Genomic DNA, 14,835 nt, shown 5'->3' with positions numbered 1-14,835 from the left:
ATTTTATCTATCTATCTATCTATCTATCTATCTATCTATCTATCTATCTATTTCAGGTCTCAGAATCTATTGAGATCAGAACTTCCCATTTTACATCAGGGTGTCTGGTGTTTTCAAACTTTTCATAGCTAATTCAAAACTATATTAGGTTATTTACACAGCATAGTGCTTTTTTTTTTTTTTTTTTTTCTTACACATACTCATACACATAACTAAAGCAACCAGAATTTAGGTCTTCTTTTTTTTTTTTAAATAGTGTTTTTGTAGTTATGCTTCTTTCAAAAATTTGATGGAAGAGATCTTTGCACAAACTGTAAATCTATACAATGTTTTGTATGTAGTTCAATGGTAGACCATTTGCCTGGCGTTTATAAGGTTCTGGTTCAATTTTCAGCACTGGGAGAAAAAAAAAGACTATTCATGAGAATGAATTTATTTTTGCCCCCAAATCATAGCCTGTGTTGATAATATGTCATACAGATAGCTTCTTGCTTTCCTGAAAAATAGTTTTTCAATGGATAGATAGCACCTAGCCTTTATACTTACCAGTATATTTTCATTATTAAATAAAGTTTGTGGGAGATCATAGATGTATACTGGATGCATGTACTACATCCAATAGACCAAACCAATAAAGAGTTTAAGCATAGTTTAGTTAATAGAAGAAGCTGAACTTTGGTTAAGGGAATCCTGTGAACAACTAGCTAAGCTGTATCCAGCTGATGAGTTCATTAAGCTGTAGCTGGTTATTTTCTGTGCCTTCCTTCTGTGATGTGTTGTTACATCATAGATTATTAAAGTTTCCAGAACCCCTTCTTGTTCTAGAAGCCACTTATTTTTGAGGACCAGTTAACTTAGTTTACTAATTTGGTTTTCTTTGTTCAATTTCTTAGTTCTTTGTTTTTATTTGGAAAGATTGACATAACCAATTTCTTTTTTAAATACCATGTATGAGCCTGGTATGTTAAATAGAAAAGGTTGTGGAGTCTTGTAGTTTAAAGTTTGCAGTGTGTTAATGAGCTCAATTTTAAGGCATTTATTTTTTATTTTTTTATTTCTTAGAGCATCATTCGCTGTGATGAAGATGAAGCTCATGTTGCATCTGTATATTGCACTGTGTGTGCGACTCACTTGTGCTCAGAGTGTTCTCAAGTTACTCATTCTACAAAGACATTAGCGAAGCACAGGCGAGTGCCTCTAGCTGATAAACCTCATGAGAAAACAATGTGCTGTCAGCACCAGGTGCATGCCATTGAGTTTGTTTGCTTGGAAGAAGGTTGTCAAAGTAGCCCACTCATGTGCTGTGTCTGCAAAGAATATGGAAAACACCAAGGTCACAAGGTATGAACTTAATTTAGTTGGATAATTAGGTATTTTACCAGCCTTCCATTTGTTTTTGTTGATCTGTTTATTTATGTGAAGACATAAACTTTAGCTTTTGAAGAAAGTTAAGTGATTAATGAGTTGGTCTCAGGTGCATGGAAAAAATTGAAGATTTTAATTTCTGAATGGTATAATTTCAGAGAGGCTTCATGATAACTTCCAGCAGGATACTAAAAAGTCTTATCTTTATGTGCATGATTTTATAATATGCTGTACGGCTTTGATAATATTTGTCTATTGATAACTCTTATGATATAATTTTGAACAATCTCTTGGTTTCTTGAATAGCAATACATGGAATTCCAACTTCTGACTTATTTCTTTGTAGTACAACTCTCTTAAAAAGGAGTGAAAATAAATTAGTATATTTTGTTTTCTTATTTTGTACTTGTTTGAAATGTGTTACAAAAGCCACTTAAAGTTGATATTTCTTTATATTAAAATTTTTTAAGTAGTTTTTGTAAGTCAGTAGATACCACTATGAATCTTTCCTATAATTGTGTTGGATTTATAGCATTCAGTACTGGAACCAGAAGCTAACCAGATCCGAGCATCAATTTTAGACATGGCTCATTGCATACGGACCTTCACTGAGGAAATATCAGATTATTCCAGAAAATTAATTGGAATTGTTCAGCACATTGAAGGAGGAGAACAAATAGTGGAAGATGGAATTGGAATGGCTCACACAGAACATGTATGGATTCTTTTCTTCCCTGTTTATTTTCTTAATCTTTTTCATTTGCATCTTTGCATCTTATAGTAAGTATTGCACAGATACAATGTGCTAGTACTATACTGGACACCAAACATGAGTTTTTGTTAATATATGTGATCTATCTATCTATCTATCTATCTATCTATCTATCTATCTATCTAGATTATATATATATATATAAAATGGTGTCTATAATCTATCACAAAAGAGTTTCAAGTTTGATATTATTTTCTGTTGTGGGTAGGGAAGTACATTAAACTTGATAGTATATAAGAGGTATAACCTATCGTGTAGTTCATGGAAGGCTTCTTAGAAGTGATGTTTAAACTGAGATTTGATGGAATTCAGTCAGAGGAAAGGGTTGGGAGTCAGTTGTCCCAGGTGGGAAGAATGTATATAAGTGATTGGAAGTAAGGGCTGGATGGATTGTAGGTTCTTAATGTTCAGTGTGTTTGGAACTCTGAATTGTGTCTGTCAAGAAGAAAAAAAAAATGGAAGACTTGAAGACCAAGTCACACCAGAACTATTAGTCATGTTGGAGACTTTAACACTTAAGCTTAAGAGTAATTGTGAGCCATTAAACTATTGACATTTCCATTAAAAACTTATTTTTAACCATTAAAAGTATAGAAAGTGAATTGGAAGAAAGTAGCAGTAGAAGCAGAAAGATGTATTAAGACATCATTGAAATCATCTAGTTCAGAGATGTTTGTGTCCTGTAGTATTGGAGAAGCAGTAAAAAATATGAATTTGAGATTTTAAAGAATAGTAAGTCTTGGCAAGTAGTTGTCAGTATTGATTGGTGGGTAGTTTGGTCAGGAAATTACGAGAAGTTAGAAGGCTGTTTATCATAATCAGATGAGAAATTATATTTTGCATAGCAGTTTGCTGGAGGTGAGGCAGTAAGGCATGGCTAGGTTCTGGAAATATTTTGAAGTCCAGCAGAATTTGCTAAGACATGATAGAATATGAAAAATATTAAGGATGAATTGTGTTTTTTATTTATTTTTCTTTCTTTGGTCATTCCTTCCTTCCTTTGCTTCATTCCTTTCTTTACTTCCTCCTTCCCTCCCTCCCTCCCTCCTTCCTTCCTTCCTTCATTCCACTTTAATAACTTGATGAAGTTACCATTTACTGAGATAGAGGTAATTAGGTTTGGAGATGGGGAAAGCTCGAGATAAGATTCCATTTTGCTTCAGATATAATTTATAAACAGTTAAACATTCAAAGTTCATATTTAAAAGGAAAGGTCTAATGGAGAGATTAAAGTCTGTAAGAGTGCAGATGGTATTTAAATTTTGATAAACTACATATGAAGTATTTGAGGCTTTAATTGTTTAAAATGTACTCATGTCTTCATAGGTCCCAGGTACTGCAGAGAATGCTCGATCGTGTGTCAGAGCTTATTTTTCTGATTTACATGAAACTCTTTGTCGTCAAGAAGAAATGGCTCTAAGTGTTGTTGATGCCCATGTTCGAGAAAAACTGATTTGGCTCAGGCAGCAACAAGAGGATATGACTATTCTCTTGTCCCAGGTTTCAACAGCCTGCCTCCATTGTGAAAAGACTTTGCAGCAGGTAGGTAATTGAGAGGTTGTTAGGCTACACTTAATATTATGTGCACAATTATCAGAGATATACTCCTCTCTTTCATTAATGTAGTGACTGGGTTCTATTGCATGTGTTAACATTGGTCATCATACATGTTCTGTAATTTCAGATTGTTCCACCAACTATATGTGTTGTCCTCCTGCTGCTTTTCCTGTCATAAAGCTATTCTAGGATCCCTGTAACATCATTCTTCAATCATGCAATGTCCATTTGCACATGTCCTATCTTTAGATGTAGTGTGTATTTTCTTTCAGTGGAAGTCTTCCTCCTTCATGGTCTAACTCAAATGTTTACTCTTGGAAGCTTTAATTCATTACTCAGCTTGCAGATGATTTCCTTATTTTAAAAAGTGAGATTCAAGGCTGATCTAAAAAAATGTCACAAGTGGGAGATTTAGGGATAATTATTGCCTTAGGAATTCTTGCAAAACTGCAGTCTATCTTATCTTCACTGATGTGCTGTTAATAATTATGCTGATTTGAAATTATAGTTTAAAACTTCTACCAATGTCAGTATTTTTCCTACATGTCTCATTAGAATTTGGCTAGCCTACAATCTCACTATTAGTCTTGTTTATTGTTGACGTATTGACTTGTAAAAGTTGATGGGTCTTCCAGCTTGTTCTCTGTCACTATGAAAGAACACTGACAGAAACTATCTTGGTGCAGTAAGGGGTGTATTTTTTCCTTACAGGTAACAGTCTATCACTGAGGGAAGCCACGGAAGTAATGTGGAGATAAGAATTGAAGCAGATAGTGTAGTGGAATCTACGTAATGGCTTGTGTCCCTTGGCTTGTGTAGCTCCCTTTCTTACATAGTTCAGACCCACCTCCCAGGGTTGACACCACCCATCTTGGTCTGGGTCCTCCAACATCAGTTAGCAATCAGAGTGCTCCACAGACATCCCCACAGGCGAAGACAGTGGAAGCAATTCTTCAAATGAGATTCTCTTTTCCTATGTGTGTCAAGTTCATGACCAAGATTTCTATCACAGTATCTATTATACCATTTATTATGGTGCCTTTCAACGTAGTCTTGCTCTTCGTTTAGATACGGGGGCTACATCTGTGCAAGTAGCTGTTTTGTCCTCTAAATTCATCTTGAACAAGACAGGGAAGCTGAAAGGCATTAACTTACTGTGGGTCACTTTTGACTTGGAGTGTCTCTGAATATAAGTTCACATATGAGGATACCATGTTTTTAGAGAGCTTAGTTCTGGCTTCATGGGGTCCTTGCAGGTTAATTACATTACCATGGGCACTATACACTTGTGATGCACAGACAAATAAATATGCAAATACTCATATACATAAAAACAACCTTTTTTCTGTTTCTCCTACTTCATTTATTTGTCATGTAATTTTTGGTCATGTTGATGCAAAATATTAATACATATATACAAATAAATATTTGAAAATTCAAAAAGAATTTTATGTAGCTTGGTGTAGTCGTACACATCTTTTTCCTAGCACTAGGGAGGGAGAGTTAGGCTGATCTCTGTGAGTTCAAGGCCGGCCTGGTCTACAAAGTGAATTCCAGATCAGCCAGGGCTATACAGTGAGACCCTGTCCCCAAATAAGAATAAAAGTTTATGTATGTATGAATGTATGCATATACACTTGCATTATGAAACTGTATATGTCCAGATGTACATATATATGAAGGCCATAGCACAACCTCAGGTGTCATCCTAAGGAGTACTGTGTATCCCTTTTTACATATGTTCTTCCTGAGCATTAGGGCTCCTCTTATCTCTCACTCTTGTGTGTAGTATTGAGAATTATTTACAACAGCCATACCTTCAGTTTTGAATGAGAACCACAGAAACAGACTTGGGAAGCCCCATTTAGCAGCCAGCTGGAGTTCTTGACTAATGGAATCCCAGACAGACCAGGGGTATCTCTTTGGGTGAGGCTTTTCAAGTAAAAGCAGATTAGGAGGTAGAGATGACATTAACAAATTAGGTGTTCACAGTATCCAGCAGAAACCAACTGGAGCAGTTTTGGCTTCCTGCTAGAGTTCCCCATTGAGCTTTCTCTCCATGGATGAGCTTCCTGTGGATGAATGTCATACTTCTCTCTCTCTCCTCTTAAGCACTTTTATATCATGGAGTGAACAAACAATAGTTTTGTTTAACATGTTTGGAATTTGTTATCTAGATGTTTCTAAGAACATGATGTGTGCTGGCTAGTTTTAGGTCAACAATGCAGGGGAGAGTGATTTTGGAGGAGGGTATCACAATTGAGGAAATGCCCTCACTGGGGTCTCTGGGCAACCCCGTGGTACATTTTTTTGCTTGATGGTTAATGTGGCTGTGCCCTGCTCACTGTAGGTAGCACCATCCCTGGGCTGGTGGATATCATCATCCTAACCCTGAGTGCTGTAAGAAAATAGACTGAACAATACATGGTCAGCAAGTCAGTAAGCAGCACGCCTCTGTGGCTTCCTGCTTCAGTTCTTGCTTCCAGGTTCCTGCCGTGTTGAGTTTCTGCCCTGACTTCTCTTAGTGGTAGACGGTGATGTGAAACTGTAAGCTGAAATAAACCCTTTTCTTCTAAAGTTGACTTTGATCATGGTGTTTTATCACAGTAGTAAGAACCTAACTAAGACATGCTTTTTTTTCTCTTAATCGCTTGCTGTTCCCTTTCTAACTTGTCACAAGAGTTAAGGTGCTATCCTATTTCCAGACAAGGGGTCTTGGAAAACATTGAACATAAACAAGCTTTGAAGTGGTGGGGAAGCGACCCCAGTTCCTGAGCCAGCATCTCAATGGGCTCAAACAACACATGACAGTTTACCAGCATAATGTACTTTACACCTTCCCAGCACTGCAAGCAAGTACCACAGTACCTGGCTTTTTACATAGGTTCTGGGGATTGAATTGAGTTCTTATGCTTGTGAGGAAAGCCGTTTACCAACTGAACAATGACTGCTGAGCTCCTAAAATTTACTTTTACTACTGTAGTGTTAAGTGGTCTTTTATTGACAGCTGATGGAGTATCCATTTTTTTTAAAGAAAGACTTCATGGGAAATACCGTCTTGTTTTCTAGGATGACTGCAGAGTTGTATTGGCAAAACAAGAAATCACAAGACTATTAGAAACACTGCAGAAACAGCAGCAGCAGTTTACAGAAGTTGCAGATCATATTCAGTTGGATGCCAGTATCCCAGTCACTTTTACAAAGGTGATGTACTGTCCTGTGTTTTTACCTGTTGTTTTTGCAGATTGTGAGTAGCCTGGAATGGAAACCAACTTAAAGAGAACACTAGGAAATTCCCGAGTTGTACAATTTCAAGAAAAACTTTAATCAATGGGAAAGAGAAAGAAATGAAATTTAAGTCTCTTGGTTCTCATTTCCCAATTTAATTGGAATTGTACCCAAAACAAATTTACATTTCTAATACTTTATTACTATTATCAGGTATTCGGCTAATATTCAAATTTCTTAGATTTTTTTTTTAAATAAACACAATTTTTTTGAGACAGTATCTTGAATTTTCTGAGTAGCTGAGGTTGGCCTGAACCTCCTTTATCTAACTTCCAGTTGTTGGTGTTCTGTGTGTGCACCCCATGCGTGGCTTCCAGTCAAACTCTTCCCCTCCTACCCCGTCACCCTCCACCCCGCCAGGATTTGTCTGTGTAGCTGTGGCTATCTTGGAACTTGATCTGTGGCCTCAAACTCACAGAGATCGGCCTGCCTCTTCCTTCTTAGTGCTGGGATTAGAGATGTGTACCACCACACACCACTCCAAAGTGGTGTGGAAGTTACAGTGACACCTGAACAATATTAATTTTTACATCTGGGAACATGGAATACCAAATATGTCTTTGTTAATTTCTTTTAGCAATGCTTTCCAAACATTTTGTCTCCATGTATGATGTGTGTGCATCACAGGTGTGCCTAGTGCCCACTGAAGCCAGATGAAGATGTCATATTCCCTGGAACTGGAGTTACAGACTGTTGTGAGCCTCCATGTGGATGCTGGAAACTGAGCCTTGGTGCTCTGCAACAGATGAGCCACTGAGCCATGCTAACCCCCTCTCCTATTTTTTTTAAAAGTTTTATTTTTAGGTTTTGTAGTTTTTGGCATACAGGTCTTTCAAGTCTCTAGCTAGGCTTATTATTAATTAAGCTATTGCTTTTGATACTATTGTAAATGGGATTGCTTTCTTAGATTCCATTTTGAATTGTTTGATGTATAAAAATGAAATTATTTTCCTGTTGGTATTGTGTCTTACAACTTTTCTAAATTCATTTATTCTAACAGTTTTTGATGGGGAGTTTCTTCATGGCTTTCTACATAAAGATCAGGCCATTTATAAAGAGAATTTCACATGGTTATTTTTGGTTTGGATAATTTTGTCTTTTATTTCTTAATTGTTATAGTTAAGACTTCTAATTCGGGGGAGGGGGAAGAAGGTGTGTAGAGAGATGATGGCTTAGGAGTTAAGAGCGCTCACTGCTTCTGAAGGTACTGAATTCAGTTCCCAGAACACATATGACAGCTCACAACTGTCTGATGCTGTTTTCCACTGTGTAGATGTATATGCAAAGTACCTATATACATAAAACAAATATATTTAAAAAAAAACTTCTAAATCAGTGTGTTGGATATTCCTGTTAATACCATATTAAATAGAAATGGCTAGAAGGGAGCTTTGTCTTTTTTCCTATCTTAAGAGATGTTAGCTATGGGATTTTCATGTGTATGTTTTCTATTCCTCTTTTGTTAATTTTTTTTTTTTTTTGTAAAAATTGTAATGGATTTTCTCAAATGTTTTGTCAGTTATCATTATGTATTTCATTTGTTGATGTTGAAATCTGTCTTCCAGGCATAAACCCCATTGGTCATGGTATACAATCATTTTAATTGGTTGTTAAATTCAGTTTATTAATATTTTATTTTCTAGTTTATATCTTGTACATTTGGTAAGGACAAGAACAATGTTGCCTCACCTTATTTCTCTGTTTATTAGCAGTACTAGGGATCAGGCTTGTCTTTGTGATAAGAAACCTCTTCTACTAGTTCCAGCCCTAGCTCTCTCCTTAGTTTTGTACTAACCTAAATGCTGTGGCTTCTCAGCTTGTATCTGGGGTTCTTCTCATGATTAGATTTTTGTCCTTAATATTATTTTGTTTCTGAGATGTAGTATTAGACTACATTTGGGAGCTTATATATAGATATAGTTGATACTTATGGAGCAGTAGAGCTTAAGTAGCCTGTCACTCAACATGGATGTCTAGGGATCCACTTGTCTTGGTTTCCTGATTCCCCTCAGCACAGGGCTTACAAACATGTACTACCACACACAAATTTTGCAGATGCTGGGGATCTGAACTCAGGTTTTCATGCTTACACAGCAGCATTGACTAAACAATCTCCCTTATCAACTGCGTAACCCATTTTGTTTTTTAGTACAGCATAAAAATGTTATATTCTCACTTCAATTTTTTTCATTACCACAGGACAACAGAGTCCATATTGGACCCAAAATGGAAATCCGAGTAGTTACATTAGGATTAGATGGTGCTGGAAAAACTACTATTTTATTCAAGTTAAAACAAGATGAGTTCATGCAGCCTATTCCAACAATTGGTAAGTTTGAATATTGATAGGCACCTGGCTTATAGCTATCTGAGTTCTCTGAGCATTGATACTGCTATGTATGTGGCTTGGCTCTTTTCTGGCTCTAAGACATCTTTCAGAGAAAAACAAGATTATGGTTGTGGGGCTGAAATGTACATGGTGACATGGCAAAAAGGACTGAATGTTGATAGTGAAGTGAGAAGGAATAGAAGCTTTACAGAATCTGACTGAGTGTTAGGAATGAGGAGGCGGCAGTAGTACAGAGCTGGCAGGTGTATGGATGTCCAGGTCCTGAGGACACTGGTAAGAGTAGAGGGCTTTGCTCTGAAAGGCAGACATCCCCAAAGGACTAGAAGTAGAGTTTGTTTGGCTTCAGTAGCTACTGCTACAAGCAGACAATTGCTAACTCAAAATTACAAATGGGCTTGTTTGTGACTGGTGTGTCATTCATTGTTTAACATAAATACAGTATAAAATAATGTTTTGACAAAACAACAGGTTTTAATGTGGAAACCGTGGAATACAAAAATCTAAAATTCACCATTTGGGATGTGGGTGGAAAACACAAATTAAGACCGTTGTGGAAACATTATTATCTCAACACACAAGGTAAGAGTCAAGAATGACATGTTTTTTAACTAAAAAAAAAATTTTTTTTTAAATGAGTTTATATAGTACTCTGATTTAATTAGCAAAATTGTCAAAAGAATGATGGAATTTGAGAGGGAGGATGATATTGGATGCTATGGTGTTAATGTATGTTATTTAAATTTAAAAATAATGGTAAAACTAGGGAACGCATTTTTATTCATCATAGGCCATTATTATAGAATAAAAAATCTCCTCCTGGCTGTTATTAAAGTTGAAAACTATTATTGGTAGTCCCATGGGTACGATTGCTGACAGTAAAGTAACATGAGTTGAACTTGTGCCGTAAACGTGTACTCTGAGGTTAACATTTAGCCTAGTATAACTGCTCAACAGCACTACTCCCTGTTTTATGATCTGTGTGATCCCAGAGGAACCTATCTGGATATGTACCAAATGTATATATCCCACCATTCTGTCTAACCTTTCTTCACACCTGGCTCCATTCTACACTTTGTACTCCCTCCCATGAAACGTACAGAATATGAGCTTTGAATGTCATCCTACTCCCATTTAAATCGGAGACTAATTTCTACCTTGGAAATTTTGATATTATAGTTAGTATGAGCCATAATTAACAGAAAGAAGTATAATTTTGTGTGTATGTAAACACATTATATTCTATTATAGGTAAACTGGGAAGTAGCTTCCAACAATCTTAACAGAAAGCAATGGGAAATACGGAGACAGAGCTATTCTAAACTAGGTTGTATCATAAAGGATGTAAAAGTGGATTTAGGGAGGTAGATCAGGATCAAGAGGTTAGGCTGGCCTGGCATATATATGTCAATCTCAAAGGTAGCATGAGCTATGTAGCAAGACTTATCTCACAAAAATGTAGCTCAGGGGTAGTGTTCCCATGTTATATATGAATGGCGATGGTTTTGAGCCTTCACATGAATATGGTGGGGTGGGGGGATTAGGTTATATGATTGGAGTTAAAATTGTGGTAGGTTTCAACTTATAGCTGTCTTTGGGTCTATATGTGAAGGAAATATTAACAGGAAGAGAAATAGAATGAGTAAGAGCATCAAACTAATACAACAAATAACGACTGTTTTTTGTGTACTTTGGTAGCTGTTGTATTTGTTGTTGATAGCAGTCATAGAGACAGAATTAGTGAAGCACACAGTGAACTTGCAAAGCTGTTAACAGAAAAAGAACTCCGAGATGCCTTGCTCCTGATATTTGCTAACAAACAGGTAATGGATTTTTATATCAAAACACTTATTATTTTAGTAGCCTTGTTATATTTTGTTATAAGTCAGTTGAGAAGATTTCAAAGAGTAGATATTTATAACATTTCTGCTGTGGAAAATGTTACCTTGGATATACTAGAGTATAAATACACATACACAAATCAAGTAACTGATGCAACAAGGATTGAGTGGTAAAGGCTAGAGAATGCTTTTAGGAGGACCGGTGTTTTCTTTTAAGTTTAAATTTTATGTGTATGGGTGTTTTCTCTGCATGCATGTCTGTGCATGTGTATCTCTTGTACCCAGAGGTCAGAAGAGGGTGTGAGATCCCTTGAAATTGGAGACCATAAACCATTGTAAGCCACAAGCCTCATTATTATGAGAACAGTTGAGTGCTGGGAATAAAACCTGGGTTTTTATGCTTTTAACCACGGAGACATCTCTATTTCTCTGAAGTAAAGCTGAATACAAGAAGCGAAAGTAAAATGAAGAATAAAGAATTTTCACCTCACTAAAAATTAACAACAGGCAACCTAGCAAGAAATGCAACATCTTTTCTTGTACCAGTAAACATGCAAATAACATAGATACCTGTGATATAGTACTAAACATAATTTACTACAAGACAGTGGCAACATTTGTGCAAGTTTTAGATGTATGTACTCTAAGGGTCTATTACATGTTACTGTAAGATAATGTTGTAAATGTAGATAAACTTAACCTATGTGTATATATGTGTGAGTATAGTTTTCCCTCATGATTCATGGAGGATTGGGTCTGGGCACCCTTAAAGAGATCAAACCCAAGTTCTTTTCTTCTTCTTCTTCTTTTTTTTTTTTTTTTTTAAAGATATTTAGTATTTGAACATAACTTATGCATTTTTCCTCTGTATCCTTGAAATCATCTGCAGATTACTTGTAAGACATTGGAATGGAAGTAGTATGTTAATTGTTGTTAGCCTTTATTGTTTAGAGAACAATGACCAAAGTCTGTGTATGTTCTACAAGGGGTTTTTACTGGTTGTTGGCTTCTGAAAAGTAGGAGCATGAAGTGTTCAAAGTAGGCATATATAATAAAATGTGAAAAATTTTAAGCCGGTTAGTTGACTCCATGGATGAAAAGGGCTAGCATAATTCATAATTCATAATAGCATATGAACACATGAATTCAGTAATGGCAGGACTTGTTACACTGCATTGCATTCATGCAAAAAAATGCAGTTTTAATTTTAAGATAATCAACATGTGTTAAATTGAAAAAATATCTTACTGTTAAGTAAAAACTTAAACCATCAAGACATAGAGTATGTACTTGGATTGTAGTTGGAAAATTTCTGGAAAAATATATAAGAAATTACTACTGTTTGTTCCTGGGAAGGATCAAAGGTGAGAAATAATACAACCTTCATTATATAATTTCTACATAAATAGATTTTATGCTATATATGCACTATTTTTTTTTTTTTTTTTTTTTTGGTGAGGAAGGGTTGATGATTTCTTACAGTGATCTAGGTAGTATCTTTCAGACAGAAGGCATAGCTGTTATTGATTTCATTATTTACATATGTATGTATGTATGTATATACACATTCATACCCTAACCAAAATTCTTTGTTCTTTCAGTTAATCTTAGAATAATTACTGAAAATGAATACAGGTTTTTAGGATTCAGTTAGAATGTTATCAGTAGTTTTCTGTATAAATAGTATAATAGAGGGTAATGACCCCTTGGAAGGACTGATAAAAATTACACTTTGTGTCTTTTAGGATGTTGCTGGAGCACTGTCAGTAGAAGAAATCACTGAACTTCTCAGTCTCCATAAATTATGCTGTGGTAGGAGCTGGTATATTCAGGGCTGTGATGCACGAAGTGGTATGGGGCTCTACGAAGGGCTGGACTGGCTGTCCCGGCAACTTGTGGCTGCTGGGGTGTTGGATGTTGCTTGATTCTACTGCAGCAGTTGTTTCAGGCTTATGGTTAAAAGTTACTTTGCATGTGATGCATTCTAAGAATTCTACATCTCAAATATGATAATTTAGAATGTATATATAGGACTCCTGGACTGAGAAGTATACTATTGCTTTAAAAAATTATTCTGTGAGAAATTTAAATGACCATGTTACATTGGTTAAATAGAGATGTGGATAAACACTTTAAGAAGGTATTGGAAATTTTCAGTTTATATATGACCTGTATATTGGAAGAGAAGTGGTTACAGAAAATAAGTAAGAGAAGGTTCTTTATTTCAATTAAAAAAAAAAAAAAACAAAAACCAAAAAACACACACAAAAAAACAAAAACGGCCAGTGGAGTGCCTAACAGAACCTAGCAAGTATGGTGTCTTTACCCCACCTTTTATTCAGTTTTGGCAGTGCTGAGCAGTAGACATGGCAGTTGTGTTCTAGAACTGAATGAAGTTGTATTGGGGTAATAGGATTGCTTTACTTTCACATTCAGCATAACATTATCGTTAGTGCTGGGGACTAAAGTATAGAAAATAAGATTTTTCTATAGTCTTGTATAACTTTTCTAACGCATTCTGCATAATGCACAGAAAGAATGAAATAGTATCTAAGTGGACCTTGTCAGTAAACTGGTACTAAACTAAGAACAATAAGAACTGTGAAAGTTGTTTGATCTCCACTCACAAGAACCATTTCTAGAACTGGGCCTAATTTATTTCCTAGGTCAGATCCCTAAATTGGTCCTTTAGTTGTTTAGCACATTTACTTTGGCTAAGTAATATTGCATCCTTTGTTGGTAAAGTGTCGTAAGTTACATGAAGAACAAGTCATTTAAACATAAACAAAGAGACCTAAATAGAAAACTACCTATGCTTGAAAGGTTATTCAGGTTATTCAAGCAGTAGGGAATGCTAATTTCTTTAACATGGTTCCCAAGTGAAGTGCGTTTACTTGACAATAAAAAGGATCAAGGCTCTTCAGGACAAGGTCTCCCTTAAAGAGAACATGTCTAAAGGAAAAGAAACTTTAAAAAGTTTACAGTTATTATGGCAGTGTTGTGAATAAAGTTTTTTAGTTTCTTATTTGTAAAAGACACTCTTATTATGGAAGCATGATTTCTTATATTTAAGTAGCTAGATTTCTTGTTATTAATGCTCTTTTTACTTTAGGATGAAGTCGAGTTATAACTTAGTGCATTGTTACAAGGACAGTGATATCTGGCAATAGGATGTGATTTTTAGGTGGCACTGTACTGGTTCAGTTTTTGCAACTGTGCTTTTTCTTTTTTAACTTTTAGAAAACAGCATTAGAAAAAGCCCATCAAGTGTTATGGGCAATATGTAAATAAAAATATAATATTTTGTCCTTTGTTTTTCAAGAAAGCCACTGGTCATGCTGTTACAAGTAGTTTGTGTGCATATGTAATACTTTATAGTTAAATTATTTAATATTTGACTGATTTCAGTAACTGTGAAAAATAAGATGTTGCATTTGCTTGTGAGACCTTGAACTGTTTTCTGTAGTAGGTAACTGAAAATGTTGACACTAAGATGTGAACTTGCTTTTCTTGTAAATTATGAAGTTTATTATTTCACTAATTTTGTTAAACTTTGTAATTTATATTCTTAAAATATAACTAAACAATTTTAAAGTTGTGCATAAATCTGACTGTAATACAGATATAATGTGGTATTTATGTGTGATTCTTTTCCTTGGGTGGGC

The 14,835-nt window shown here is 35.5% G+C and overlaps 1 protein-coding gene across 1 annotated transcript; it reads left to right on the top strand.

Annotated features, from left to right (window-relative positions):
- Positions 1-1,062: 1,062 nt before the first annotated feature.
- Positions 1,063-14,805, top strand: Trim23 (tripartite motif containing 23; the record flags this gene model as incomplete). The annotated part of the gene is made up of 8 exons (XM_055618209.1): positions 1,063-1,341; positions 1,898-2,080; positions 3,464-3,679; positions 6,764-6,898; positions 9,182-9,311; positions 9,801-9,911; positions 11,028-11,152; positions 12,916-14,805. Coding segments are annotated over 8 exons (1,359 nt in total), but the record flags the coding sequence as incomplete, so codon positions are not given.
- Positions 14,806-14,835: the final 30 nt, after the last annotated feature.

The sequence above is a fragment of the Psammomys obesus genome, unplaced genomic scaffold (genome assembly GCF_907164565.1).
Source record: "Psammomys obesus unplaced genomic scaffold, mPsaObe1.curated_primary_1811, whole genome shotgun sequence".
In the NCBI taxonomy this organism is placed as follows: Eukaryota; Metazoa; Chordata; class Mammalia; order Rodentia; family Muridae; genus Psammomys; species Psammomys obesus.
The sequence above is the reverse complement of the archived record's forward strand: the minus strand, read 5'-3'. Positions and strand labels throughout refer to the sequence as shown.